The sequence below is a fragment of the Megalobrama amblycephala genome, linkage group LG6 (assembly GCF_018812025.1).
Source record: "Megalobrama amblycephala isolate DHTTF-2021 linkage group LG6, ASM1881202v1, whole genome shotgun sequence".
NCBI classification, from domain to species: domain Eukaryota; kingdom Metazoa; phylum Chordata; class Actinopteri; order Cypriniformes; family Xenocyprididae; genus Megalobrama; species Megalobrama amblycephala.
This window is the reverse complement of record NC_063049.1, coordinates 29365285-29392917: the sequence shown is the minus strand read 5'-3', so window position 1 is coordinate 29392917 and position 27633 is coordinate 29365285. Positions and strand designations below refer to the sequence as shown.

General features: G+C 35.8%; 1 protein-coding gene across 4 annotated transcripts; it reads left to right on the top strand.

The window, feature by feature from the left end:
* Nucleotides 1-124: 124 nt before the first annotated feature.
* On the top strand, nt 125-26679 carry sytl5 (synaptotagmin-like 5). Of its 4 annotated transcripts, none has more exons than XM_048193777.1 (17): nt 125-312; nt 9286-9658; nt 10804-11010; nt 11242-11357; nt 13234-13342; nt 13784-13886; nt 13976-14105; nt 15476-15576; nt 15799-15876; nt 17486-17551; nt 17717-17895; nt 18873-18975; nt 19086-19247; nt 19357-19465; nt 22265-22397; nt 22475-22683; nt 24458-26679. In XM_048193777.1, exons 2-17 carry the CDS (start codon nt 9534-9536, stop codon nt 24598-24600), a joined length of 2073 nt encoding a protein of 690 aa, XP_048049734.1. In that variant the 5' UTR covers nt 125-312; nt 9286-9533; the 3' UTR covers nt 24601-26679. The 4 variants fall into 4 exon arrangements, with proteins under 4 accessions (XP_048049734.1, XP_048049732.1, XP_048049733.1 ...); XM_048193775.1 differs by having other exon boundaries at nt 13772-13886; XM_048193776.1 differs by having other exon boundaries at nt 125-380; nt 13772-13886.
* Nucleotides 26680-27633: the final 954 nt, after the last annotated feature.

Genomic DNA, 27633 nt, shown 5'->3' with positions numbered 1-27633 from the left:
TGAGGATATTCCCTCTCTAGTCTCGGCTGCAGAGATTGAGGGAGTATATGGCACTCCTATGAATCAGACACGTAGAAGACTGCGTATGTGTGTGTGTGCGCGCGCGCTCGCGCGTGTGTGTACACGGTCACGGGGAATCCGTGGGAGCGCAAACTCCGCCCACGCTATGAACATCTCCAGCGGCGAGTGCGTGGGGGGGGTTTGCCTCGCGCTCGGAGCTCGGGCTGCAATGAACACACCACTACAAAACTGCTCCTGACTATGTAACAGCACTGCAGTTCAGGGGATATTCATGTACCAAGGCTGCGGCAGGTAGGACAACAGTTTATATCCTGGTGTGTTTCATGTATGCGGGTTGAGGGCAGAGACGCAGCTTTAAGGTGAGATGGACGCTGGAACTTAATGCTCCTATTTTGTCTCATGTTTAACAGTCTGTATCTTCTTTAGACATCGGTTACATCATCTTAAAACAGTCTAAACCCCACAAAAGTCAGTAGCAGAAGATATCACTTGACAAACAAGCCTGTTTTAACGCTGTTGTGTGGCATTACATATAATGTCGTCTCACCAGGTGTTTGAACAGGTGCAATGCAGCAGAGCGGTTTTTTTTATTGTTTTTTTGTTTTTTTTTTTGAGGTAGCCTGAAGTCGTTTTCATATTTTTTTTTTTTTTTTTTTTTTTTTTTTTTTGTAGTTAAAGTTCAAAAGTGCCACTACAATCTAATCGGTGGTGTTCATTGCACATATTATATGAGGCTGGTTGTCCTACTTTTTACTCCAGTGAAAATGAATTGGGGTATGTTTATTTTTGAAAGTGAATTTCTGTAGATACATGCCTTAAAGTCTTGGGGACAAGATATCTTAATGACTTCCATTCTGGCTCTATTTGTGTCCACCTGACTATTTAAAAAAAAAAGGTTGGTATTGATATTTTTGTAGGATATAATTCACCAAATGAAATTATCTAATTTATTATTTTACCTAATTTAGTTTTAAATTAGTTGTTTGAAACCAACATACAAAACTGGTAGAGAAATCAAGCAATTTATGCAATATTTACTGTTGAGTTGAGACTTATTTGTGACAACGTGCCCCAGCCTTTGCTATGTACTTTTCCACATGATTACATCTTTAAGCACGTGCCAGTGCACTGTGTTTATCCTTCAGTTTGATACCAAGCGGAAAGCTGTCCAGGGCTATTATGATGTCATGAATGCCAAACTGGCCCATTAGTGCTGGATGTTGTTGCCTGTTAATAAGCATTATCTGTATAATCTGTCTTTTATTAATGCTGTTACAGTGATAATCACACTGAGAACTAGAATAGACTTCCTACTGGTGTACAGATTGAACTAAGTTATACACGCATATTTGAGCCCTAAATATTCGTCTTATCACGGAGGTGACGTCAGCAGTGACGGACAAAATGCCTCTAAGCGTGCTAGACTCTTGACAAATACTGGTAGGTAACGGTTTAAGGTTTGGTATGTCATCTTTTGTGTACTATGAGCAACAACATACAGTAAATCACTTCTGTTTTCAGAAGCATTAGCTATTTATACCCGAGTGAGGCATAATCAAGATAAAAGGCAGCTGATGAACAGCAAATCAGTTTGACTGGCCAGGAGAACATTATATGGCTCAGATGTTCATACTCTTTCATAGCTCAGGATGTTTAATAATGTTTAATTGAAGTATCAGATGTTTTTTCTTAGAAGAAATAAAAGTAGACACTAATGCGACAATTGTTAACATACGGTAAGAGTATATAAGCTATGAAGTGAATGTGGGATGCATAGTTCAAATAATTATTTTATTTATTTTATGTTTAAGTTTTTTATTGAAATCTAGCAGATCTAAAGATCTGAACAGAGTTTTTAACATTGTTGAGATCTCTTTTAAAAATATGTGGAGATGTAAGATTACTGGAGAGAGTAAAATCTAAGTAAAAAAAAAAAAAGACTCAAACATTTTTGCATTTTAGACACTTTTATCTAAAGCTACTTAGAACAGAAGAACATAAGCAATTCATTATAGAGCCAAACAATATTCATAGTCCACAATGCCTTGTTTATTAGAAAGTTAGACTAGGAACAAGCTTTTGTGTGTTTAAGTGCAAGTGGTTTAGATTGTGGAGTGGGCTGCCAACTCTCACGCCACACGTCAATTCTCTCACGCAGTGAAAAAACATCACAAAGCAGAGAGGACACTGACAACGCGCCGACAGACAAGACATTGCCGGTTACTTTTGACATTAAAAAAAATCTCAGCTTTCAAATTTTTAAAATTTTATTACAAAATTCAAACAATACCGTTTTGGCCATAGCGCCTCAGTTCAAGCTGAACCGATCATCTCTTCCTCTTTTCTACTACTTATAGCATAAAATAAACATGAATGAGCATAGAAGGGTAAAGATACGGTACAACTTTCTGAAATTTATAATTTCTCATATAATCGTTAAAGATGCCCTAGAATTAAAAGGGCAGCCAGTATTAACGTCTGGATGTGCACAGCTGAATCATCAGACTAGGTAAGCAAGCAATAACAACAGCGAAAAATGGCAGATGGAGCAATAATAACTGACATGATCCATGATTACATGATATTTTTAGTGATATTTGTAAACTGTCTTTCTAAATGTTTCGTTAGCATGTTGCTAATCTACTGTTAAATGTGATTAAAGTTACCATCGTTTATTACTGTATTCACGGAAACAAGAGCCGTCATTATTTTCATTATTAAACACTTGCAGTCTGTATAATTCATAAACACAACTTCATTCTTTATAAATCTCTCCAACAGTGTAGCATTAGCCGTTAGCCACGGAGCATATAGCCTCAAACTCATTCAGAATCAAATGTAAACATCCAAATAAATACAATACTCACATAATCCGACGCATGCATGCAGTATGCATGACGAACACTTTGTAAAGATCCATTTTGAGGGATATATTAGCTGTGTGAACTTTGTTTATGCTGTTCAAGGCAAGCGCGAGCTCTGTGGGCGGGGAGCGATAGCATTTAAAGGGGCCGCAACATGAATCGGCGCATTTCTAATTATGCCCCAAAATAGGCAGTTAAAAAAATGAATTAAAAAAAATCTATGGGGTATTTTGAGCTGAAACTTCACAGACACATTCAGGGGACACCTTAGACTTATATTACATCTTGTAAAAAAACGTTCGATGGCACCTTTAAATCAGTGTTCAAACCGCGGACAGATGTAAATAAACAGCTTGTGAACAGTATGTCATGTAACATTACATTTGCCTCAGGAAAGCCATTCAATGACCATAGCATGTTAGTTGGCTAGAAAAATTAACTCTGTGGAGCATTTTGCTAAGTATATGCACACTATATTACATATTCCTTTTTTTTACTCTTATATCATTAAAAATATTATAATGTTATTATGTATGAATTATAATGTTATAAATATTATGGTACCAGCTGACCTGTATAGTTTACAACAGTAGTTGAGAGAGATTTTTTCCTTGAGAAAAATGAACATGTACTGTAGCTGATATTTATCCAGATTAAATTGAGATTAAATTGAATTGCAAGTTTATGGATCAAATCGTGAAAAATCCATAAATCATGAAAAAAATCTCTGCCAGCAGCTCATTCTACCAGAGAGGAGCAGAAAGGGTGAAGGTTTCAGAGACTGTTAAAATTGTAGTCTAAAAGAAACGATAAAAGAATTTGCATTTGTGAGATTAGCATTTCTATTTTTCTTTGGGTGTCCTTTCACATGTGGCTCTTGCAACAAATTTCAAGCATTAAAACATGTGGACATGGTTTGTGTATTTGAGGCACAATTTCACCCCTACAAAATCACTGAACGTCCGTATTATTTGTAAAAGAGTGACTGATATATGTGATACTCGCGAAGAAAATGTATTATCTTCACTATAAGAAGGATAGAAATATTAACATAATTAGATATCCAGACAGTGACATTAGTGGCAGCAGGATCATAAAAACTAAATCAATTTTATAAAAAAAGACTGAAAGCAAACTCATACATTTTTAAGGCCTTTTTCTAATTTTAATGTGCACTGGTCTTGAAAAAAGAGAATGTGGGTTGAAAAGTGTAATAGGCATCACAGATAGAAGGACCAAAATCTGTCATGTTCAGACAATACACCTCACTATAATATGATTGACTGAGACGTACTGCACAGATAATTCTGTTGATATGCTTTAACACTAACAATTTACTTCCCATAACTGACATTTTGTATTGATTTGTGTGTATGTGTGTTTAAAAAAGAAGCACGCATTAAAGATTCAACAGGGCACAGCTGGAGAGAAGGACAACATTACATTGCATTGCATGTCATTAGTCCACTAGTCCGTGGTTTACTTCATATGCTATCTGAATGTGTGTGGAGGGCTGAAAACAACATAATTTCCTTTTTCTGCTACTTAAATTCATTTTAAAAGTATGTGAACCATATATTTATACATGAATTTCCGATCTACCATGTTCGTTTGGTGAGAAGTTGTTCCCCTTGGTGTTCTTTACACAAAGTTGAGTAAAAAAAATTTTAAATAATCTAATTTCTGCCATTAAATTACAATATTCATGTGCATTGGCATTATACTGACCATTTGCCATCATGCTCTCTAGATTTTAATATTGCCATTGGCTACTGAAAATCTAGGTCTTCCACTACCATACGTACTACCCAAGACTCATTTTTGTCTTGCTAATCTGCATTTCATAGCTCTGTGCCCCTTTTTTATTATGCTAATGCAGCCTCTCTGAAAGGCATAAAACATGCATGAATCTAATCTCTATTAAGCCAGGTGTTGTTGGTGAATGTGTCTCCATCATTAGAGTAATTACTGTGAGCTGAGAGCTGGACTGGCAGCTTGTTGACTTGTTCTCTTGAGATTTATGCACTGAACTACATTTCCCATGGTTCATGCAACATGCTTATCATCTGTAATGCTGCTTTCAGGTCATGTAGGGATGATCATATTTACACATGAACAGCACCACAGTGTCTTAATTAGCAGTGGGGAAATCAGGATTGTGAAGCATAATTAAAACATGCTCAATATTGACTTCACTGTTTATTTTGCATGCATTCAGCGTACTCTTGATGAATAATACAAAAAAGGCTTGCCAGAAAATACTGCTCATTTGGCCGTTCTGAAGTGACAGGCTCGTGCAACTGCATTTCAGCATGAGAAAGCTAAAATGCATAGAAAAATAACCAATTACATGCGCATCCATTGCTTTTCGTTATGTGGCCCTAGGGCTGAAAAGCATCATGTCTCTTTTATCAATAAGTGAAAAAGAGATGAAGAAATATGAAATCCTTTTTCCCCACCAAAATCTTTTGAACTTTTCAAATCGTAATGATGACTTCTGAGCTGGTAAATACAAATTTCCCAGGAGGACTTGAAGACAGCATTTTTTCCGCCTGGTGTCTTCATGTGCTAGAGCCTGATGTACCAATGAATTAACAGTGCTCGCAGGTTTCATTGAATGTTTCATTATTGTTTTGTGTCTTAATTAGTCCAGGTACACGCAGGTGTGGACTATACTATTTTATGCTGTTTAAGGAGTTAGTTCATGAAAATTTTGAATTAAAACATTTGTTAAGAAGACATTAAAACATTTGTTAAGACATTAAAACGTTGCTGTTCTTTTACCCTCATGTCATTTCAAATCCTTGTGACTTTCATTGCAAAAAAAGAGACAGATGCTTTTGTGTTCCATGGAAGAGTCAGTCACACAGGTTTGGAGCAATTTAAAAAAAAAAAATTAATACTTGAGCAATTAAATTGAAAAGTGACAACAGACATTGTTACAAACAAATCTATTTAAAATAAATGCTGTTCTTTTGAATTTTCTATTCATCAAAGAATCCTGAAAAAACTCACAATTTCCACAAATTATTAAAGGGTTAGTTCACCCACAAATGAAAATTTTGTTATAATTTACTAACCTTATATTGTTCCAAACTTTTGTTCATCTTCTGAACACAAATGAAGATATTTTTAATGAAATCTGAGATTTATGTCCCTCCATTGACAGTCTATGCAACTATCAATTTGACGCTTCAGAAAGTTCATAAAGAAAAGGTAAAACTAGCTAATCCATGGTTAGTTCAAATTTTCTGAAGAGACACGATCGCTTTATATCGTGAACGGATTGAATTTAGGCTTTTATTCACATATAAACATTGATCAGCGAACATGAACAGAAGCTCAGACCTACTTGACATGCAAGAATGAACCTCATTGGTTCTTGTAGAAGCTCAAACATGCTGTATCACATGAGAATGAACCTCACTGGTGCTCGCACGTCAAGCAAACATGCTTGAGGTTCTGTTTACCACGACAGATGTGAGTTGATGAATGTTTATATGTGAATAAAAGCCTAAATTCAGTCTGTGTTTGGACAAAATTTGGACTAAACCGCTCAATTCAAATGGATTTATGATCTCTTTATGAACTTTTTGAAGTGTCAAAGTGGTAGTTGTGTAGCTGTCAATGGAGGGACAGATGAACGAATGTCTTAGAGGGTTGGAATAATATGAGGGTGAGTAATTAATGACAGATTTTTTTTATTTTATTTTGGCATGAACTAACCCTTTAGTAGCACAACTGTTTTTAACATTGGTAATAAAAAGAAATGTTTCTTGAGTACCAAATCAGCATATAAGAATGATTTCTCAAGGATCATGTGACACTGAAGACTGGAGTAATGGCTGCTGAATATTCAGTTATTTTAAACTGTACTAAATACAGCCTTGGTGAGACTTCTTTGAAAAACATTAAAAATGTTACTGACCCTAAACTTTTGAATGGCATTGTTTAACAACGTAAGAGAACTGCGTGTTGGTGTGTTGATACAGGGCTTTGTGTACACTAATGTGTGTACTTAGGGTGGGATCCAGGGAGATGCCACACCTTTTGTAACCCTGCAGTTTTTATTGAAGCAGCTCAGCAGTACCTTGCTCAGGAGTGTATAATGAACACTCCAACATTCAGACTCTAACACATATTAACAACTGCCTGCCGATGATGGCAGTAAGACGCAGAAGTGATTTTTTTTTTTTTTTTTTTTAATTAGTAGTGCTGCTAGACATTGCTAGCTCATGCTGTCCTACTCCGCAGTGGAGATACTGAAGCTACACTTTCAATTTGTGTGTCCCTGTAATCAGTTCTCGCATGAGAAATTTGAATTAATTTTGCTCCACGTCTTCCTGTTGAGTCAGACACTTAATGGAACAAGAACCTCAGTTACACACAAATACACAAACATACACAGATGCAACTCAGTCTAAAGCAATTTTTTTGCTGCGACATTACAAATAATTTGCCACCTGTGTGTGACACACAGGTGTACATGTGTGGTTGTGTCACCAGTGGCAGACGCCTTTCTAAGTGTAAATGATGGTGTGAAAAACAGCTTTTGAAGGTTCTGATTGTGTAGGCTGGTCTTAGACATGGTGTATCAGATTCTGTCAGACAACATAAAAGAAAGTAAATCATGTCCACACACACAGGCACACTCATTTTCTGTCCTCCCCATTTGTCACTCACTATTAATTTCAAACAAACCTGCAACAAAGATGAGATTACATATACACACACATGCAGTAAATGCTACATATTAACCTAGTTCATGCATACAGACAGTGCTGGGAGTTGGATATGACCCATTAATCAGTGTTTCAAACAGGAGTCCTCCACAGATCCAGGCCAGTAAAATGCTTCAGTCTTGATGGGGCTTCTAGCAAAGACAACTGAACATGATTGAAATGGTTATTGATTGGAGTTGGCACCTTCTAAGGATACAAATTGCAATAAAATCAAAATAATACCCATGTCCTTTGGAGAGAGAACAAAAAGATATGTTAGACAAACCATTGTCTCACATAAAATCAACATAGGATGAAATGTAACCTTTTAACCCTCTAATAATAATAATAATATGATTATTATAATGGTATTATAATAATCATTAAAATGTCATAATATACATTATTAATAGTAGTCTCAAATATTAGTTCAGCTAAAAGTTCAAATAAAATAAAATTATATACATTCTAGAATGATTTGTGATGTGAATATCACATTTTTAATTAACTTATTTTATTTACTAAAAATGTAATGCACAATTTGCAGTATTGAATTTTAGTGATTCCAAATAAAAAGAAAATGGCATAAAACTGTGACAACAAGGGTATAATATCATTTGAACCTTTTTTTTTTCTAGTATGGTAGTAAGAGAAATAAATATTCTTATTTCACTTTTTGTTTTTTGTAGTGTTGAATGCATTTATGCAGACTCATTCAACTCTTATTACCACAGTTATTGTAAGAAAACAATTCTTTGTATGGAATTCTGGTGTCCTTTTCATTTATGAGAACTCTTAACATAGGATTTCATTATTTAATTTGCTTTACATTTTTATCAATTCCAAGCCCTATTATCTTGTGGAAAGTGCCAGCTATTAATGCAGAGGTTGTAGGTTCAGTCCCAAGTATGCATGATGTACAGTGATTACTGCCCTGTTCTATTATTCTTGTGCTCTCGAGCAAGTCACTTCACCCCAGATTGCCGCTGGCAGACTGCCACTGCAATTAGTGTATTGTCGCTTTAGATAAAAACCTAAATGGTGACTAGTAGCAGTAGCTATATCAGTTTGGCTGGGCTGTCATGCTGACATCTGGACTGTCAGTCTATTCACAAAACGGATAATAAAGGCCATCATAATCTATAATCTAGTCTGTCATGCTGAACCAGATAAAAATGGCTTGAGTTTGTCTCTAAATTATTGTTATATATAAGGATACACACATGTTATGAGAGGCATAATCATTATGGTTTTAAAGTGGTCATGTTAAACATTAATCACTTTTTCCTCTTGAGGTTATTTGTAAGCCATTGTGATTTTCTTTTTTTGCTCTGAAAAGAGTAATAATTTCATTATAGTTTTCATTATGACTTTCCTCTCTCTCTCTCTCTCTCTCTCTCTCTCTCTCTCTGACCCTTACAAACAGACTGATGGAAAGAACAATCAGTGTTTTTTAACTTAGTTTGAATAGAAGTTTTTTTATGATATTTTTTATTTCTGAACATTGTTGGATGTTTCAACTCTTTTATTATTTAAAAAGATCAAGAACAATTAAATTTGACTTTAACAGCTCAGAAGACATGAATAATGATTCATAATTCACATTTATATTGTAAGTATTACACATAAAATACCCTGATTAATCACTGATTGTTTTTATATGGATGTTATGCTTGCAGGCATTCAGCAGCTGAAAAGGTTAATGCACTGACCAATAGGATCACAAGACCTGCCACAGTTACTGAGAGATGAATGTTATCGTCTGAAGGAGAGGGCAGATGACCTTTGTGGGGATATGTAGATGAAATAAAGCAGTCCTTCATTCATTCATGAGGATTCTAGCTGCATTGATGAAGTATAATTGTGATTGGTTTGTGGCCAGTTTGATTGGCTGAGTTTTCCTTGAGCTCTGTGAGCAGTTCTTTAAATGGTCATGGCGAAGACAACCGAGTCCCTTAATCTGTCCTTCCTCCTGGAGCACGAAAGACAGATGATCCTCAGTGTTCTCCAGAAAGACGAGAAGCTCAGGAAACGAGAGGAGAAACGCATCAGGTAGCATCTTCCACTTTGCACATCATCACATTTTCTTTCTTTCTTCTGCAAAAGTAGTTAGCTATTCTATAAACTTCAAAAAAATTACAAAAAAGGAGCTAATCACACTGAAGCTAATTAAAACAGGTATACAACTTCCCAATTAGATAATTTATAATTTAATTGCAGCATGACAAAAGCAAATAGAAGTCATTATAAGCAGTGCTGCTGTCTACACTAGGTGCAATGCAACAAATTTATATAACTGACTCAAACACATAATAATGAAATAAATATTCTGATAAAATATTTAAAATGTTGCGACTCAAATCTGTGAATTTTGGGGGGGAAATGTAGCTTCTTTTTGGAATGGATAAACTATGTTAAAGGGTTAGTTCACCCAAAATTGAAAATTCTGTCATTTATTGCTCACCCTCATCTGTAATACCTTTGTTTGTCTTAGGAACACAAATTAAGATCTTTTTGATGAGATCTGAGAGCTTTCTGTCCCTCCATAGAGATCCAACGCAACTACCACCATTCCAAGGTCAAGAAAGGTCAGAAAAAGACATCATAAGTACTCCATGTGACTCCAGTGGCTTAATCTCAATTTTATGAAGCAATGTGAGTGCTTTGTTTGCACAAAAAACATTAATTTAAAAATATCAATTTTCAGTCAAAATATTGATCTGCAACATGCGTTCACGAGAGCGTTACGATGCATGTGTTTTGTGTTCACATGAGAGCTGGCATTGTTGCGTGAACACGCTTTGGATAATATTATTTTGTAAATGAAGTGGTAAATTTTTTTTTTTGCACAAACAAAGCACTCACGTCACTTCATAAAATTGAGTTTAAGCCACTGGAGTCACATGGAGTACTTTGATGTCTTTTTCCTACCTTTCTTGACCTTGGAGTGGTAGTTGCGTTAGATCTCTATGGAGAGACAGAAACCTCTCAGAATTTATCAAAAAGACCTTAATATGTATTCTGAAGATGAACGAAGGTCTTACGGATGTGGAACGACACAAGGGTGAGTAATAAATGATAGAATTTTCATTTTTGGGTGAACTAACCCTTTAAAAGAAACACACCTCCTGTAGCTAATTTATAGGGTTGTTATGTTTAGTTACTCCTCAACAGTGATGCTGGTTGTGCCTCTACAGGAAGCTGAAAAATGAACTTCTGGAACTGAAGCGAACCGGGCGGCGTAGTTCAGCTGATCAGCGCGAGTGTGCCGTATGTCTGCGTGCTCTGGGTCTCATCCTGCAGAGGGGTAATGTGTGTACCAATTGTCATCGGCGCATCTGCAACTTCTGCACTGCTACGCCTCCAGGCAGCAACTGCAAATGTACCGTGTGTGCGAAGACTGCGTGAGTCACACTGAACATCCATACACAATCTGGTCTGTAATGCTAAAAAGATGATTTTTTTGGCTTTTATTAAATGTTCTGCACCAACTTGTTTCAATAGGAAATGTCAATGCAGTATAGGGGGAAAAAATGCGGTTTATAGGCTCTTAAAGAGGTGAACTAATTAAGCTATGCTTGTCACTTATAATTGGGGCTTACACAGTGTTGTCTGTGTGTGACTGGCTGTTATAGGGAGCTGAAGGTGGTTACAGGAGAATGGTTTCTGGAAGAGAGATCCAAGAGGTTTCAACATGCCAGTGTACCCAGCAGTGATGTAGTCAAACAGTCAATCCTCAGCAATCCTCCAGGTGAGACCAACTGTCAACACAAACACCCATCAACCAATGCCTGTAAATATTGCCCTACATTTTACACAATGTTAGCCCTGACATAATAGAAAGTTTTCCTCTCCAGGCTTTATTTAATGATTTGAAAACTAGAATAGTTACATGTTTCAGTGTATACAAATGAAATATATTATCATTGTTTGTCCAGCTGAACAGCAGCATTGTCGATAATAATTTAAAAGTTTTATTGGCCAAGTTACCGCAGTCATGTGAAAAAGGTAGGACACCCTATTGAATTCCATGGTTTTCTGTATCAGGGCATAATAAAAAAATCATCTGGTCCTTGGCAGGTCTTAAAATTGGAAAAATAAAACCTCAGATGAACAACAACACATGACGTATCACACTGTGTCATTATTTGCTAAGCAAAAATAAAGCCAAAATGGAAAAGCCATGGGTGACAATCTTAGGACACCCTTACTGTTAACATAGGAATTTAAGAGGGTAAGTAACAGTCAGGCACTGCTAATCAAATGTCTTGGATTAACTGATCACCAGCCAGTGTCATCACCCCTATAAAAGCTGAAGTTCTAGCAGTTTAAGTGTCTGGAGCCTTCAGATGTGTGTTAAAACAATGCCAAGGAGGAACGACATCAGGAATGATCTTAGAGAAGTACTTGTTGCTGCCATCAATCTGGGAACAGTTACAAGGCCATTTCAATACAATTTGAAATCCATCATTTACAGTGAGGAAGATTATTCACAATTGGAAAACAGACACCAGTCTTCCCATGAATGGATGTCCCAGCAAATTCACCCCAAGATCAGACAGAGAAATTGCAGACACCCCAAGAGTATACCTCAGACTTCACAGGTCTCAGTTAACATGTTAAATGATAAAGATTAACCCTGTGTCTCAATCAGCTCCCTAGGTCGTGAACCAGTATATAATGAAAGCGAATGTGGCTGATACCCTTATCAGTGCCCTGACTACTGAACTAGGGAGCTGATTGAGACACACGGTAAGACAGTACAATTAGAAAAAGACGGGTCAAGTATGGCATGTTTGGAAGGGTTTCCAGGAGAAAGCATCTTCTCTCTTAAAAAAAACATGGCAGCATGGCTTAGGTTTGCAAAGTTGCTTCTGAACAAACCATAAGACTTCCAGAACAATGTCCTTTGGACAGATGAGACCAAAGTGTAGATGTTTGGCCATAATGCACAGCGCCAAGTTTAGAGAAAACCAAAAGAGTATATCAGCACAAACGCCTCATACCAAAAGTCTAGCATGCGGGTATAGCGCTGATGATTTTGGGCTTGTTTTGTAGCCATAGGTCCAAATGTGAAGCCATCCATCAGACAGCTAAAGCTTGGCCAAAACTGGGTCATGCAACTGGACAATGATCTGAAGATTACCAGCAAATCTACAGCAGAATCAAAGTGTTGCAATGGTCCTGTCGAAGTCCAGACCTCAACCTGACTGAAAAGCTGTGGCGAGAGCTGTGCATAGACAAATGTCCACAAACCTCAATAAACCGGAGCAACATTGTAAAGAAGACTGGGCCAAAATTCCTCCAGAATGATGTGAGAGACTGATAAAGTCATACAGAAAATGATTACTTCAAGTTATTGCTGCTAAAAGTGGATCTACAGGCAATTGAATCATAGGGTGTCCTAAGTTTATCACAGGTGGTTTGGTGGTTTGGTTTTCAGCTAAATGAAAACTTTAATTTTGGTTTTTAGTAAAAAAAAAAAAAAAATGTTTTTGGTGCATCACTATTGAATAATACATAGATTTTGTCCCTCAAATTTTCCAACATGGTCAAAGAACTGTGTGTATTTAGCTTAATGGCTTAAAATCATTTCTTATTATGAATATTTTTTTTTATTTTTGGAGATGGTGGCTCTGCTCACAGACCATCAGAGATGGAGAGATCATCCACACCACAGTATGAGAGATCGCCTACACCTCAATTCCAGAAAGGCACAGGGAAGAACAGGAAAGGGTGAGGGGCATCTTTTACAGTCCATTGAACTTGACTTGGCTATGCTTGGAATCACTTACTGTGATACATTTCCTGCAGTTAATAGTATTTATGCTGTGCAATGTATGCTTTTTTCTTTACGCATGGAATAATGGGATGACCTACTACAATTGCTAAAATGTAACACTGTAAACACTATCCGATAAAGCAATGCTTGACAATTAGCAATGTGACAAATGAACCAGGAGTAATATCAGCAATCATTTTGAACAATAATTAAACATGCATGAGGTCAACAACAATGTAGGATACCGCTGTTTGAAATGTTTGCCTACTGCTTGTATATTCACATAAAGTGTATGTATATTCTATAGTGCAGTAAGCTAGTATTTCATTCTGCTCAAGCCTGTGTCTTCTCATTAAGACAGTCTGTGTCTCACTCTCATTAAGTGTCTGTTTTAGGAAGAGAACAGTTGCAGTGGAACCATCAGGGTTACCAGCAGTACCCAATAACATGAGAACACAAATGGTCAAAACACCAACCCAGACAGAGGCAAGAAACAGGGTAACACACAATAACAATTTAATTCCTATATACAGATTAACGTGCATGAGAAAGCTGTGTTTACTGTCTGTGTGTGTGTGTTTGTTCAGCCGGATGGGGCAGAGAGCGTGTCTAGTATACAAAGCAGTGACAGTGTTTCTGAAAAGATGGCGGATGGGCGGAGACAAATAGATTGCAGCACACCCTCTATCGCGATATCCAGAGCCTCCCTCTCATCAGGTATCACCATGGCAACAACCTGACATATGTACTATTGCTGCCAATGACACCAGGAACAACATTTTCCTGTGAAACTGTCCTTATATCAGTTCACTCTAATATTAAAAACCTAAGAGCATTAAGTGGGATTCAAAAGTCTGAGACCACACTGAATATGTAGGAGAAATGGAAATACTGTAATGTAAACAATAATCACTGTCTGTGAATTTGTAAACTTATGCTTAGCTCAAAAACAGAATGTTTACCACTTTTTACATTTTTTTTCTTTGCTATAAGAAAGTTAAAGAAATATATCTAGAAATATTCAAGATTCTGCAGTTTCTATGACACTAATTAAAATGTGACCCTGGACCACAAAATCAGTCATAAGGGTCAATTTTTTGACATTGAGATTTATACATCATCTGAAAGCTGAATAAATAAGCTTTCCATTGATGTATGGTTTGTTGGGACAATATTTGAAAATCTGGAATCTGAGGGTGCAAAAAAATCTAAAAAAATCTAAATATTGAGAAAATTGCCTTTAAAGTTGTCTAAATGAAGTCCTTAGCAATGCATATTACTTACAAAAATACATTTTTGATATATTTATAGTAGGAAATTTACAAAATATCTGGAACATAATCTTTACGTAATACCCTAATGATCTTTCAATGATCAGATATTTTGTAAATTTCCTACTATAAATATATCAAAAATGTATTTTTGTAAGTAATATGCATTGCTAAGGACTTCATTTAGACAACTTATATGTGAAAGAAAAAGAAAAATCGATAATTTTGACCCATACAATGTATTGTTGGCTATTGCTACAAATGTTTTGTGGTCCAGGGTCACAAATAAGCATTTTTAGACCAGTGGTAATTGACATTGTTTTTTTCTAAAGTATGAAAGTATAAAATATAATGAAATATATTGGTATTTTTGTCTTTACTTGCTTTAACTTATTTTATGCTTGTTTTGTCTTATTTTAAATAATTTTAAGTAATCTTGAGGGCTCAATCCCCAGTTAAGAAACCACTATTTTAGGCCACGTTAACACTGTTGTACAGACTTTCAGATGTTCTTTCTTCCATTTAAAGCACAAGATGTTCTTTGGATCTTTCTAAATCATGCTGGAGAACATGACCTTCAGGGTTTACAGAAACATGCCAAATACTAAAACATTCTGAAATTCATGTTAGGTGTTTCAATTCAACTCTTTGTTTTAATCATGGTAATGATATAATTTGTAATGAAAAAAGTAAAAATTGTATTTGGAAAAATGTTCACTTGTGGTCTTAAGCTCACTCTATGTCCTTAGAAGTATTACAGAATATAAAATAGTCAGAACCTTGGTTGAGAGCATCTCATTTTCTCTGCTTTCACAGATCGCAGTCGCTCTGAGGTGGACCTCAGTAATCCTGGAGAGGGCTTCAGTGAAGATCCCCTGATTAGTCGATGCCGCTCAGTTCCAGGACTGAACGATGGGGTAGATATCAGCCGCAGTCTCCTAAACTACTTCTCACTTGCAATCTTGTTCATAGTTTTTTCTGTGTGCAGGATAGAAGATTTCCGGATAGGGAGTTAAAATGATAACAGAGACAGCCTTCTGTAATGTGATTTTTATGATATCATATCACTGAGTGATTGCATAAAGAGAACCAGTGCTGTTTTCAATATAATATTGTTGAAGGCAGTGTTTGTGCTCTAGGACTCGGATGAGGACATTGATGCGGTGTTATCAGCACACTATAAAACCAACCGGAGTGTCTGCAGCGCGCAATCAATGGTATAATGATTTACACAGACACACGCACACACAAACAACATAATCACAGGTGCTTTGCTGCAACGTGTTTGCTGGCTTTTTGGAAATGTCTGACTGAAACAAAATATATATTTGTTCCTTTTTCTGTGTTTTGCATGTGTGCACTGTATGTTTAGACTTATATATGTGTGCCTTATATCAGGGGAGCCATAAACCCAACATTTTCACCCTCTTTTTCCGATATTATGTACGCCCTACCCTCTAAAACCGTTCCAGTTTTTCTGCCTTATGAATATTAGCATTTTCTCCTTGTGGCAAAATATCCAGTTACATGAGATCACTTAATTTGTTGACACACCTGGCAGACCCACACATGCACTTTTTTATCGCATAATCTCATGAACACACAAATTAGCATAGATAAAATACGCAATAACTACTGAAAATGCACCATTGTCATATTTCCCGGTTCTTGGCCACACATACAGACGCAGGTGGTGCATTAAGACACAACAAAGAGATATAATTCAGGCAAACATGAAGACAAGTGGCCTCTTTCAAAACAGCTGACATAACTCATAGCTCACACGCAGTCTCTAATAGCTAGATGAGTCAGATGTGTTTCTTCTTCATTTAGCACTCTTCACAAGCAAAGAGAAAAAACTAGCCAGGCTTTCACTGACAACAAAACAGTCAAGTTTTCACCGCGTTTTCAAAGGTTGTCATCATTTACTCACCCTCATGTCATTCAAAATCTGAATGATGTTCTCTGTAGAACACAAAAGAAGATGTTTTGAAAAATGTCCGTGCTACTCTTTGACATGAGTGAAAAGTTCCAAGTATAAAATATTCCAAAGAATAGACAGAAATGATACAATATTTCTTGTTGAAAATCTTGCTTTCTGCCATAGCTCTTAAATCTTATCAGTCTTCATGTAAATTCATTTATGCCTTGTCAAGATGTACTGTGCTACACTTTACATCTAATTTTTGGCTTCAAAAAACCTATATACTACTTTTATGGTGCTTTTTGTCATTTTTGGAGCCCAAAAGCTCCAGTTCCCATTCAATGTCATTATATGTAAAAGAGTAGCAATGCACTAAATGAATTTTTTTAACAAAACTAAACCGAAAGTTTTCATTTAGCCTGAAACCAAAACTAACAATTATGTTTGGGTAATTCAATTTTGGAAAAAAATTGTGTTCTCAGGTGTTAAATTAGACTAGAAATGCTGTTTTTGGTCAATGGTTTCATCCCCTCAAAACTATTATAGCCAATACCAAAAATTCAGCTGAATATTTTTGGTTGCCGAAATGTGCATCACTAGAAAATAGCTGTGTGAACGTTCTGCTAAACATCTATTTTTATGGAAGAAAGAAGAACAAAAGGGTTTGAAATGACATAAGGGTTGGTAAATATGACACAATGTTCATTTTTGGGTGAACTGTCACTTTCAGCAGCTACAAATATTCAAATGTGAAAAAGTTCCTTCTCGGCTCTAGCGATCTGTGTTCTGTCACAATATATTGTAGGTTCTTATTCTTCTGCTCTGCTCTCTGTTTTTTTTCCTGGCTTGCCTTGATACTGGCAATCTTCTCTCCTGTCTGTCTTTCTCCTGTCTTATTCTAGTCTTCCACACCTGCCTCGGAGAGAAAGTGGGGTTTCCTTAATGTACCTGACTCAGATGCTGACACTGTGAGTGTTCAGTTTGTGTTTGAGTACAGATGTGTGTCTGTCTGTTGCTATGTTCGCTTCAGTTTCTCTCTCTTGCCTTTCTGTATTACTGAAGAGATATACATACACTTAAACACAAGCTTGTGAAAGATGCACACCCAAGGACTCTCCCTATATTGTCTCCAGACCAGCATCAACAGTATGATGAGCGTGTACAGTGAGACGGGCGACTATGGCAATGTGCGGGTTTCCGGGGAGATCCTGCTCAACATCTCCTACAGCTATAAAACAGGGGCACTCAACGTGCTCGTCCGCGAGTGCCGCTGCCTAGCAACCGGGGATGAGAGGAGACAGCGCACGGATGCGTAAGGGCACACACACACACACACACACAGACACTTCACTTCGAGCCCTGGTAGAGCATCCCTGCACTGCATGTATTTATTTATTTATTTATTTATTTATTTATTGTATTTAAAGGGATTGTTTAATTTAATAATGTTAAATGTAAATTCTGTCATTTTTTTAATATACTGTTGTTCTATTTTGAATTAGCTTTTATTTTTATATTTTCAGTTTTCATTTTAATTTTAGTTTGTTATAATCATTTTATGTGCTTTTTAATTTTTTACTAGTTTTATAAATATTTATATTTTGCTATAATTTATTTTTTGTTTAGTAATTTTAGTACTTCAACATTTTATTTCAGTCTAATTGTCATTTGTTTTTGTTTAAGTTTTTCATCAAATAATTATTTTATTTTATTTCAACTTTTATTTCAATTTTTAATAGTTGATTTTCAGGATTTTTTTCAATAATTGAATTTTTAGTCTATTGCATGGCTTTAGAAAATATGTATTTATAATTTTTCCCCCCCAAAATGCATTATGCTAAGCAGGTCCTTGTTTAACTAATAAAAAGTATATATGTACCAAAGATGTTATCAATGTCCATTGTCCCAACACCATTAAAGGGGTTGAATGGTTCAGAAATCTAACTCTGTCCAGTATCCACATATATCTAAATAAATTGCCGAACCCCAAATTTTTTTCTCTTTTTTTAAATTTTTTTTATTTTTTTTATTAATATTGAACCAATTAATTAACTCAATAACTATGAGCTTAATCACAAATTATAGACATTTAAATATTGAACCAATTGGCAGCTCTGATTTCATTTCATCAGTTGTCTTAATTTGTGTATTTGTTGTCTAAGATATCAAGTAAAAACATTGGTATTTTGTGTGTGTGTGTGTGTGTTGTGTGTGTGTGTGTGTGTGTGTGTGTGTGTGTGTGTGTGTGTGTGTGTGTGTGTGTGTGTGTGTGTGTGTGTGTGTTTGCAGCTATGTTAAAACATATCTTCTGCCAGACAAGTCCCGTCAAAGCAAGCGGAAAACCAGCATCAAAAGCAACACCACTAACCCAGTGTTCAATGAAAATCTGAGGGTAAGAGGAGGTTCCTGCCTGCCTTACAAGGTTTCATATTGAGATTTATGAGATAGCGCAAATGAGATATTGATTTAAAGGCTCTTATCTCTCTCTATCCCTTTGAATAGTATGTAGTCAGTCACTCTCAGCTGGAGACACGCACACTGCAGGTTTCTGTGTGGCATCACGATCGTTTTGGACACAACAACTTCCTGGGGGAGACGGAGCTGACCTTTGACTCCTGGGAGTTTGACACGCAGATAGAGGAGTGGTTCTCTCTACAGCCTAGGGTGAGCTGAACACACACACACACACACACAAACAGACACAGTGAGAGATCAAATGAAATGTGTTGACATGGATAAGTGTGATACTGAAATGTGTGTGTGTCTGTGTCAGAGTGAGTCTTATGTGGACGCAGTGATGCACTATAAAGGGGAACTTACAGTGGTTTTGAAGTACATTCCTGCAGAGAGAAATGTCTCACTGCCTCTGGACCAAGTGCAAGGTATGATTTAGAAATTATATAATTTCTTCACCTTTTCATTGTTGTTAAAACAAATGACCTACAGTAGGTGACCAAAAGTGGGGATTTTTTGAAAGGTGCCCTAGATTATGTTTTTAAAAGATGTAATCTAAGTCTAAGGTGTCCCCTGAATGTGTCTGTGAAGTTTCAGATCAAAATACCCCATATATTGTTTTTTATTAATTTTTTTAACTGCCTATTTTGGAGCATCATTATAAACGCGCCGATTTTATGCTGCGGCCCCTTTAAATCTCGTGCTCTCCGCCCACAGAGCTCACGCTTGCCTTAAACAGTGCCTTAACAAAGTTTACACAGCTAATATAACCCTCAAAATGGATCTTTACAAAGTGTTCGTCATGCATGCGGCATGCATGCGTCAGATTATGTGAGTATTGTATACTGTTATATTGTTTACTTCTGATTTTGAATGAGTTTGATAGTGCTCCGTGGCTAACGGCTAATGCTACTCTGTTGGAGAGATTTATAAAGAATGAAGTTGTGTTTATGCATTATACAGACTGCAAGTGTTTAAAAATGAAAATAGCGACGGCTCTTGTCTCCGTGAATACAGTAATAACCGATGGTAACTTTAACCACATTTAACAGTACATTAGCAACATGCTAACGACACATTTAGAAAGACAGTTTACAAATATCACTAAAAATATCATGTTATCATGGATCATGTCAGTTATTATTGCTCCATCTGCCATTTTTCGCTATTGTTCTTGCTTGCTTACCTAGTCTGATGATTTGGTTGTGCACATCCAGACGTTAATACTGGCTGCCCTTGTCTAATGCCTTTTATAATGTTGGAAACGTGGGCTGGCATATGCAAATATTGGGGGCGTACACCCCGACTGTTACGTAACAGTTGGTGTTATGTTGAGATTCGCCTGTTCTGCGGAGGTCTTTTAAACAAATGAGATTTATATAAAAAGGAGGAAACAATGGAGTTTGAGACTCACGGTATGTCATTTCCATGTACTGAACTCTTGTTATTTAACTATGCCAAGATAAATTCAATTTTTCATTCAAGGGCACCTTTAAAATTACCCTAAAGTTTGATTAAACCATCAAAAAACGAGGAAAATATTTTAAATATGTGGGAAGAACAAAACAATAAACTTGGTTAAGCTGACAAAATTAAATGGCTGAAAAAGGCAAATTACTGTGCAAAATAAAATGCATAGAAAAACAAAAAGCTCACAGGAAAAAATCATACATAATTAGTTATTAATATTTTGTTGGCTCTCTCTGGTTTTTGTATGTGTTCAAAAGTTGTTTTTATGACAGTCTGGCAAAAAAATTATGTCTGCACAATTTGCCATGTTTAATTGTGTTATCACAAAAAAACAAATAACTCTAAGCACAACTACACAATATGCTTACAAAATCTTTAACACTTTTTAAAATAATATTTGAATAAAGGGCGTAGATGTCAATTTTCCTAGGCTGGAAATCACTTATGAATTTAATATTAAAGGATTAGTCCACTTTTAAATACTTTTCCTGATAAATTTACTCACCCCCATGTCATCCAAGATGTTCATGTCTTTCTTTCGTCAGTCGAAAAGAAATGAAGGTTTTTGAGGAAAAAATTCCAGGATTATTCTCCTTACAGTGGATTTCAATGGCTACCAACAGGTTGAAGGTCAAAATTACAGTTTCAGTGCAGCTTCAAAGAGCTTTAAACGATACCAGATGAGTAATAAGGGTCTTATCTAGGGAATCGATCGGTCATTTTCGAAAAAAATACAACCGTTTATGCTTTATAAACAAAATATCGCCTTGAACGTACTTTCCGCTTCCGCATTCTTCATAACGCTTACGCTGAATGTTCTACACCTTCCCTATTCAACTTACGGAAGAACGCGGCGTCAGTTTTGTTTTTTTGGAAAGTACGTTCAAGGCGATATTTTGTTTATAAAGCATAAACGGTTGTATTTTTTTCGAAAATGACCGATCGATTCGCTAGATAAGACCCTTATTCCTCATCTGGTATCGTTTAAAGCCCTTGAAGCTGCACTGAAACTGTAATTTTGACCTTCAATCTGTTGGTAGCCATTGAAATCCACTGTAAGGAGAAAAATCCTGGAATGTTTTCATCAAAAACCTTCATTTCTTTTCGACTGACGAAAGAAAGACATGAACATCTTGGATGACATGGGGGTGAGTAAATTTATCAGGAAAAGTGTATTTAAAAGTGGACTAATCCTTTAAGGTGTCAGTAATTTTTATGGAGTGGTCTTGAATTATTATGTTGCTTCAAAGCCACAAACTGCCTACAGTTAGGTTACAATACACTATATTACTAAGTGGAAAAAGTATTTTCTGCGATTATTAATAGTATTATATTTAATTATTTATTTAAAATGTGTCTATCAGATTGCTTTGCTGCCTGTAAAACACTTTGTGTCTTACTGTAAATGCTATAAAAAAGTATATTTGTACAGTAAAAATAAAAAATATATAAATAAAAAATAAATTAAAAGTATAGCATAAACATCTGTTTAAATTTACATGTATGCATAATGTAAATTTACAAACATTTTGTGTTTAAAACTGAGGTATTTTCATTCTAGGTTAATTTTATGCTAGGCAAGTTCATCTAACATATCTAATAGTTTTCACAACAAAAAAAAAATGCTCTGATGCTTTAAACATTATAACGGGACCCTATTTGTTTAACGTGCCATCAACAAAGCTTTTGTTTGAGCTCCGAGAAGTTCTCTGTATATATTACTGGAGTGTTTAATCAAGCTTTCTTCTGTTTCTCAGTGAAAAAGGGATTTCTTAAGGGAAAGAAGAAAACCATCACACTTCCTAAAGGAGGAATGGTGGAGCTGCTGGTAAAAGAGGCAAAAAACCTGACGGCCGTCAAAGGAGGGTCCTCTGACCCATTCGTCAAAGGGTGAGCTGACTTCCTCTGATTTATCTTTCATATACACTTCGCAGACTCATACTCCTGGTTTTCTGCTTGTGTATCAGATACCTACTGCCTGATGACAAGAAAAGCACAAAGCACAAGACCGCGGTGGTGAAACGTACCGTGAACCCACGCTGGAATCACACCTTCACATACTGCGGCCTGCAGCACAGCGATCTGGACAGCGTGTGTCTGGAGCTGACGGTGTGGGACAGAGAACCGCTCGCCAGCAACGTCTTCCTGGGTGGTGTGCGGCTCGGGGCAGGGACAGGTCAGTCTTTCTTTAGCTTAGCCTTTTTCATTTCAATCTCTACCTTTGTATCAGAAATCCTGAGTATGTATTTCAAGATTTGCATACATGATACATTCAGTATTTTATGCAAACAATGGGTATATTATATAGTGTTTTTAGTTATTAAAATTTTGAATTCATTCTAATAAAAGTTTGTCATTTTGTCATGCTTTTTCTTCAGTATAGCTTTATTTTATTTCAGTTTTAGTCATTTTAGTACTTCAACTTATACTAATATCTATATTTTATTGTATTTTAGCTTTATTCAATTGCTGAAAACATTTTTAATAGATTTAGTTTTAGTTAACAATAACAACACTGGAAAGTCAGTCACAAAATACTCAAGTTCTCTCAGGAATAAGAGTCGAACTGTTCAAAGCACAACCTGAAACATGATTTTTCATTCACTAATGGAAGTCCATTTCGTCTGCTTCTTTACCATAGCATTCTATCCCCGCTGGATGCTTGCTGATAATTACATATTTAAAATTATATTTCCCACATTAGTAGGACAGATTTGTACAGATTTGATATAATGCTTTACTGTGCAATGTTCTCTAACTCAAATTAAGATAATCATTCAGTCCCAAATGTTCTTGAATATAATTTCCACTGTAATGTTCTTTCTAAACGTCTCCTAAATCAATCATCAATGATGCATGAAGCATTACTTTGTGCAACACATTTTGTATTCATGCTAAACTAATGTACTGTTACAAATGTTTTATTCATATCTTCACTCACTCATGATTAAGTCGTTTGATTCTCATTGATGATTGTGTTAAATGGGCCTTTTACAGTATTTATAATTAGAAATATTACTAAAGGTTTTCTTGCAGTAAAATCTTTTTTTTCTATTGTACCTTTAAGACTTTTATAAATAAATGACCCCTATTAGGATTGGCTAGTCTCTTCACATGTGAAATGACTAACAGCACCCCTATTAAATTGCTGACAAAGCATTGATATGTAAATGTGGACAGTGATATGTTTATTGTGCTAATAAGTCAAACATAACTGTGACATGTTCTTTGTTTGCAGCTTAGCTATATACACACTTGTATTCTACGGTTATTTTTATTTATCAAGGATGTGCAAAATTTATTTTTTGGAGCAATATTAAAGGCTTTACTATTTCAAATAAATGTTGTTCTTTTGAAAAAATTTTTTTATCACGGTTTCCACAAAATATTAAAGCAGCACAACTGTTTTAATAATAAGAAGAAATGTTTCTTGAGCACAAAATCAGCATGTTAAATTTTTGAAGTATCATGTGACTGAAGACTTTTCAGCTTAAAATTCAGCTTTGCCATCACAGGAATAAAAATATATTTCAATATACAAAATATTTCACAACATTACTGTTTTCTACTGTATTTTTGATCAAATAAATGCAGGCTTGGTGAGCATAAGAGACTCATTTCAAAGACTAAAAAACTTACCAACTAGTTTAAATGTTTTTGAAGAGATATTTTGTTTTGTAAAATGTTTCAAAAATGCATTTTATTTGGATTATTTCTCTGTGATATACTAAATGGGTTTATTTGGTGTGCATTACCTAAAAAAAAAACACTGAACACTAACATCCAAAACATTGTCACCTAGCTAGCTAAAATAATAGTACATTTCATTTCTTTAAACAACCTTTGAAATGATTCCACTGTGGGTGTCTGAGAGTTGAGCAGCACAGCTAAGATCTCTCAGTTTTGATATTACATACAGAGCAATTAAATGACCTGTTTGTGTCCTGCAGGTCTGAGTTATGGAAAAGAAGTAGATTGGAACGATTCCTACGGCGAGGAGCAACGGCTATGGCAACGCATGATTGACAACCCTGAAGTCCCACAAGAGTGCACACTGATGCTGCGATCCAGCATGGCCAAGAGGAAGACATAGAGAGAATGCGGGACAATTTCCTTGGCAATACGCATCAAATCTGATCACCTCTAGACACTTTAAAATGCTCTTTATGTTCTTTTGCAGTACTCTCACTAACCAGATTTTCATTCCAACGTGCATATGCTCTCTAAATTCTCAAAACACATATGTGGCATACATATTCACACACATATATGCCTCTAAGGTCCCATTTACACCTGGTATTAACATGTTTCTCAATTGTGACCACATGGGATTAGCAGGAACTCTAATTTTATGACTACATATATCACTTATGTCAGTGTGGAACTTCAAGTTGATCAAGCACAAGGGAAGAGCAAAAAATGGTACACAGTCTCTCCCAAATATATTTAAATTTTAATCTAAGCATTTTAAAAATGTACGAATTTTAAAAGTAAAGTTTCAAACTACATTCACAGTTATCTTAGTTGAGTAACTGCATTAAGCAATCCTCTGAAGAGTGTGCTTCATGTTGATATCAGGCTTACTGAAGAAATTTTTTATTTGGACAGTTAATTTTTAAGCTGCATAGAGTTTTACTTTTTTGCAGCAGTAGATGATTGGCAGGTATAGGTGGTCTTTCACTGACCTGACTTAATTTAGCATTGCAGAGACAAACCAGGTGTAAATTTTGCAACACACGAGGACACCAACCCAGGTGTAATTATATTTATTTAACATTTCATTTTACAGTGTCCTTGTTACATATGTTACATGTATTTACTGTAGTAATAACAGTAAATTATGCTTTACGTGCAACTAACCTAAACCTATAGTAAGTGTGATAAAATTACTCGGTACTTAAATGTATAATGACATTGTAACAAGGACACCTTGAACTGAAGTATAACCTTATATTTCAAAACACTCACATTGGTCATTACTGTGAATCGCACATGAGTACTATTTAAAAAGAGCACAGTGAACATTATCGAAAAAGGTCACAGCTGTCCTTAAACGAACAAAGCACAAAGCACTTCCTCCATACACGCACACACAAGAAAAAAATGAATCCAATTTGCACAAATATCAGCTGCACATAATGCTTGCACACATGGCGGACTAATTGAGAACAATGTACTGGATGTGATCAATCATTTCTATGAGCACATTAATATAGACATGCACAAAAGATATTACGATAATCATGTCAGATCTGTCAAGACTCTATTACATGTAAATTTGGCTTAAGAGAGACTGATGCTGACAGTTAAATTTCATAGCTAGTTTTACCACAGTTAGAATGTGAAAACAGGTGTGACATAAAAAAGAATATCTGGGAACAATGTGGTTCATTACCTTCAACTAGATTTACAGTTCCTCTAAGAAATTCCAGTGTTTTTGGTAAAATGATAAACCCAAATGTAAAGTAGATAAAGTAGATTACATTTCTATTAAGACATCATTAAGCCTGTTTTCTAAAGACTAGTCACAATTCAGCATGCAAATAATACAATGACATCATTGTTGTTAGGTAGATTCCCCCCTCTGTCACTGTTGTATTGCACAGGAAAGCCTTACCCCAAAGGAGAAAGTAGTTTAGCATTGAGGAAATTACACACTGCACAAATGCATGATGTTTATCATAACCAAAAATACAAAGAAAACCGGTGGTATGAGGTTCTTTTTGGATAGAAAAAGAAAAAAGAGGGATTGTAGTACACAAAAAACACATACATATGCTAACATGTTGTATAAGCACAATGCCTACAGCCCCTATATTGAGTTTTGAGGCTAGATTAATTCCCCCGTTGATCCATTTGAGCCGTCATGTCACTGTGAGGTCTCCATGAAGAATGTGTACACCCCCTTTATGTCTAATACTCTTGTTAGCATCAGTCAAGTGAATAGACCTTATATCACACCTTATAATAAATTGAGAGATTTTGTGGCATGTATAAGGCTTTATCAATGTCCAAGTGTTCACATGTCTGATATTGTCTGAAGCTGTTTGATTCACAGCATGTTCAGTGTACGTGTGCTGTTTCCACTCTCTCATCAGGAAGACAGTGTTTAGGACTGTTCTGTACTGTACTTTATCATGTTCGGAAAGAGAATAAACTATTATTAAACAACTTTTGATGCTTTATTTCTCTTTTTTCAACATCTTAATCATACTCTCTCTCTGTACATACAGCTGTATTTATATATTATTTGAAAGAAGTTTTCTGCATTTATTTGATCCAACATTCAGTAAAAACAGTAGCATTGTGAAATATTATTACAATTTAAATATTTTAAAAAGTTATTTATTCCTGTGATGGCAAAGCTGAATTTTCAGCATCATTACTCCAGTCCTCATGATCCTTCAGAAATCATTTTAATATGCTGATTTGGTGTTAAAGAAATATTTCTTGTTATTATCACAGTTGTGCTGCTTCAATATTCATAGAAAACATGATTTTTCAGATGAATAGAAAGTTCAAAAGAACAGCCTTTATTTAAAATAGAAGTCTTTTGTAACATAAATGTCTGTACTCACATTTGGTAATTTATGTTATGTTTTTTATACAAATATTATTTTGTGACAAAATGGCTCAACTTTCTGGTTAAAAAGGTCACATTATTGCTCTCTTGACTTGACGAGTCTTTGTAATTTCTTTGCGATCATTTTTTACATGAACATTTATTACATGGCTTCCACTGACTTTTACAAAAAAAAAAAAAAATTACAAATATACTGTAACACAGTTTGTATGTAGCCTATGGGAAGAAGGAGGCGGGAACCGGCGAACGTTCAACAAAACTTTAATTCAAAATAAACAAAGAACAAAACGAAAGTAATGCCGGCAGACCCTCGCGGACGTCTGCCGGCCACACAAACATAATAAAACATAAAATAATATCCAGGCCTGGTCCTCTCTCGTCCTTCACGGTCGTCGCTCCTCCTTTTATGCACCCGAAGCTCCTCCGTGAGAGACTCAAGGCCGGTGCGCCTCCCAGGTGATGCTCGTTATCACTTGCGTCACCGGCCTCGCGCCGTTCCCTCACGGCTCTCGCCCGCCCTGGTCGCCACATATACTTTATATA

Bases quoted from the DNA above. Each gene is read 5' to 3' on its own strand.
- sytl5 (XM_048193775.1), top strand. From the start codon at position 9,534: ATGGTCATGGCGAAGACAACCGAGTCCCTTAATCTGTCCTTCCTCCTG. The intron at 11,358-13,233 runs GTGAGACCAACT...TTATTTTTGGAG, and splicing joins AATCCTCAGCAATCCTCCAG to ATGGTGGCTCTGCTCACAGA. The intron at 17,896-18,872 runs GTAAGGGCACAC...GTGTGTTTGCAG, and splicing joins AGGAGACAGCGCACGGATGC to CTATGTTAAAACATATCTTC.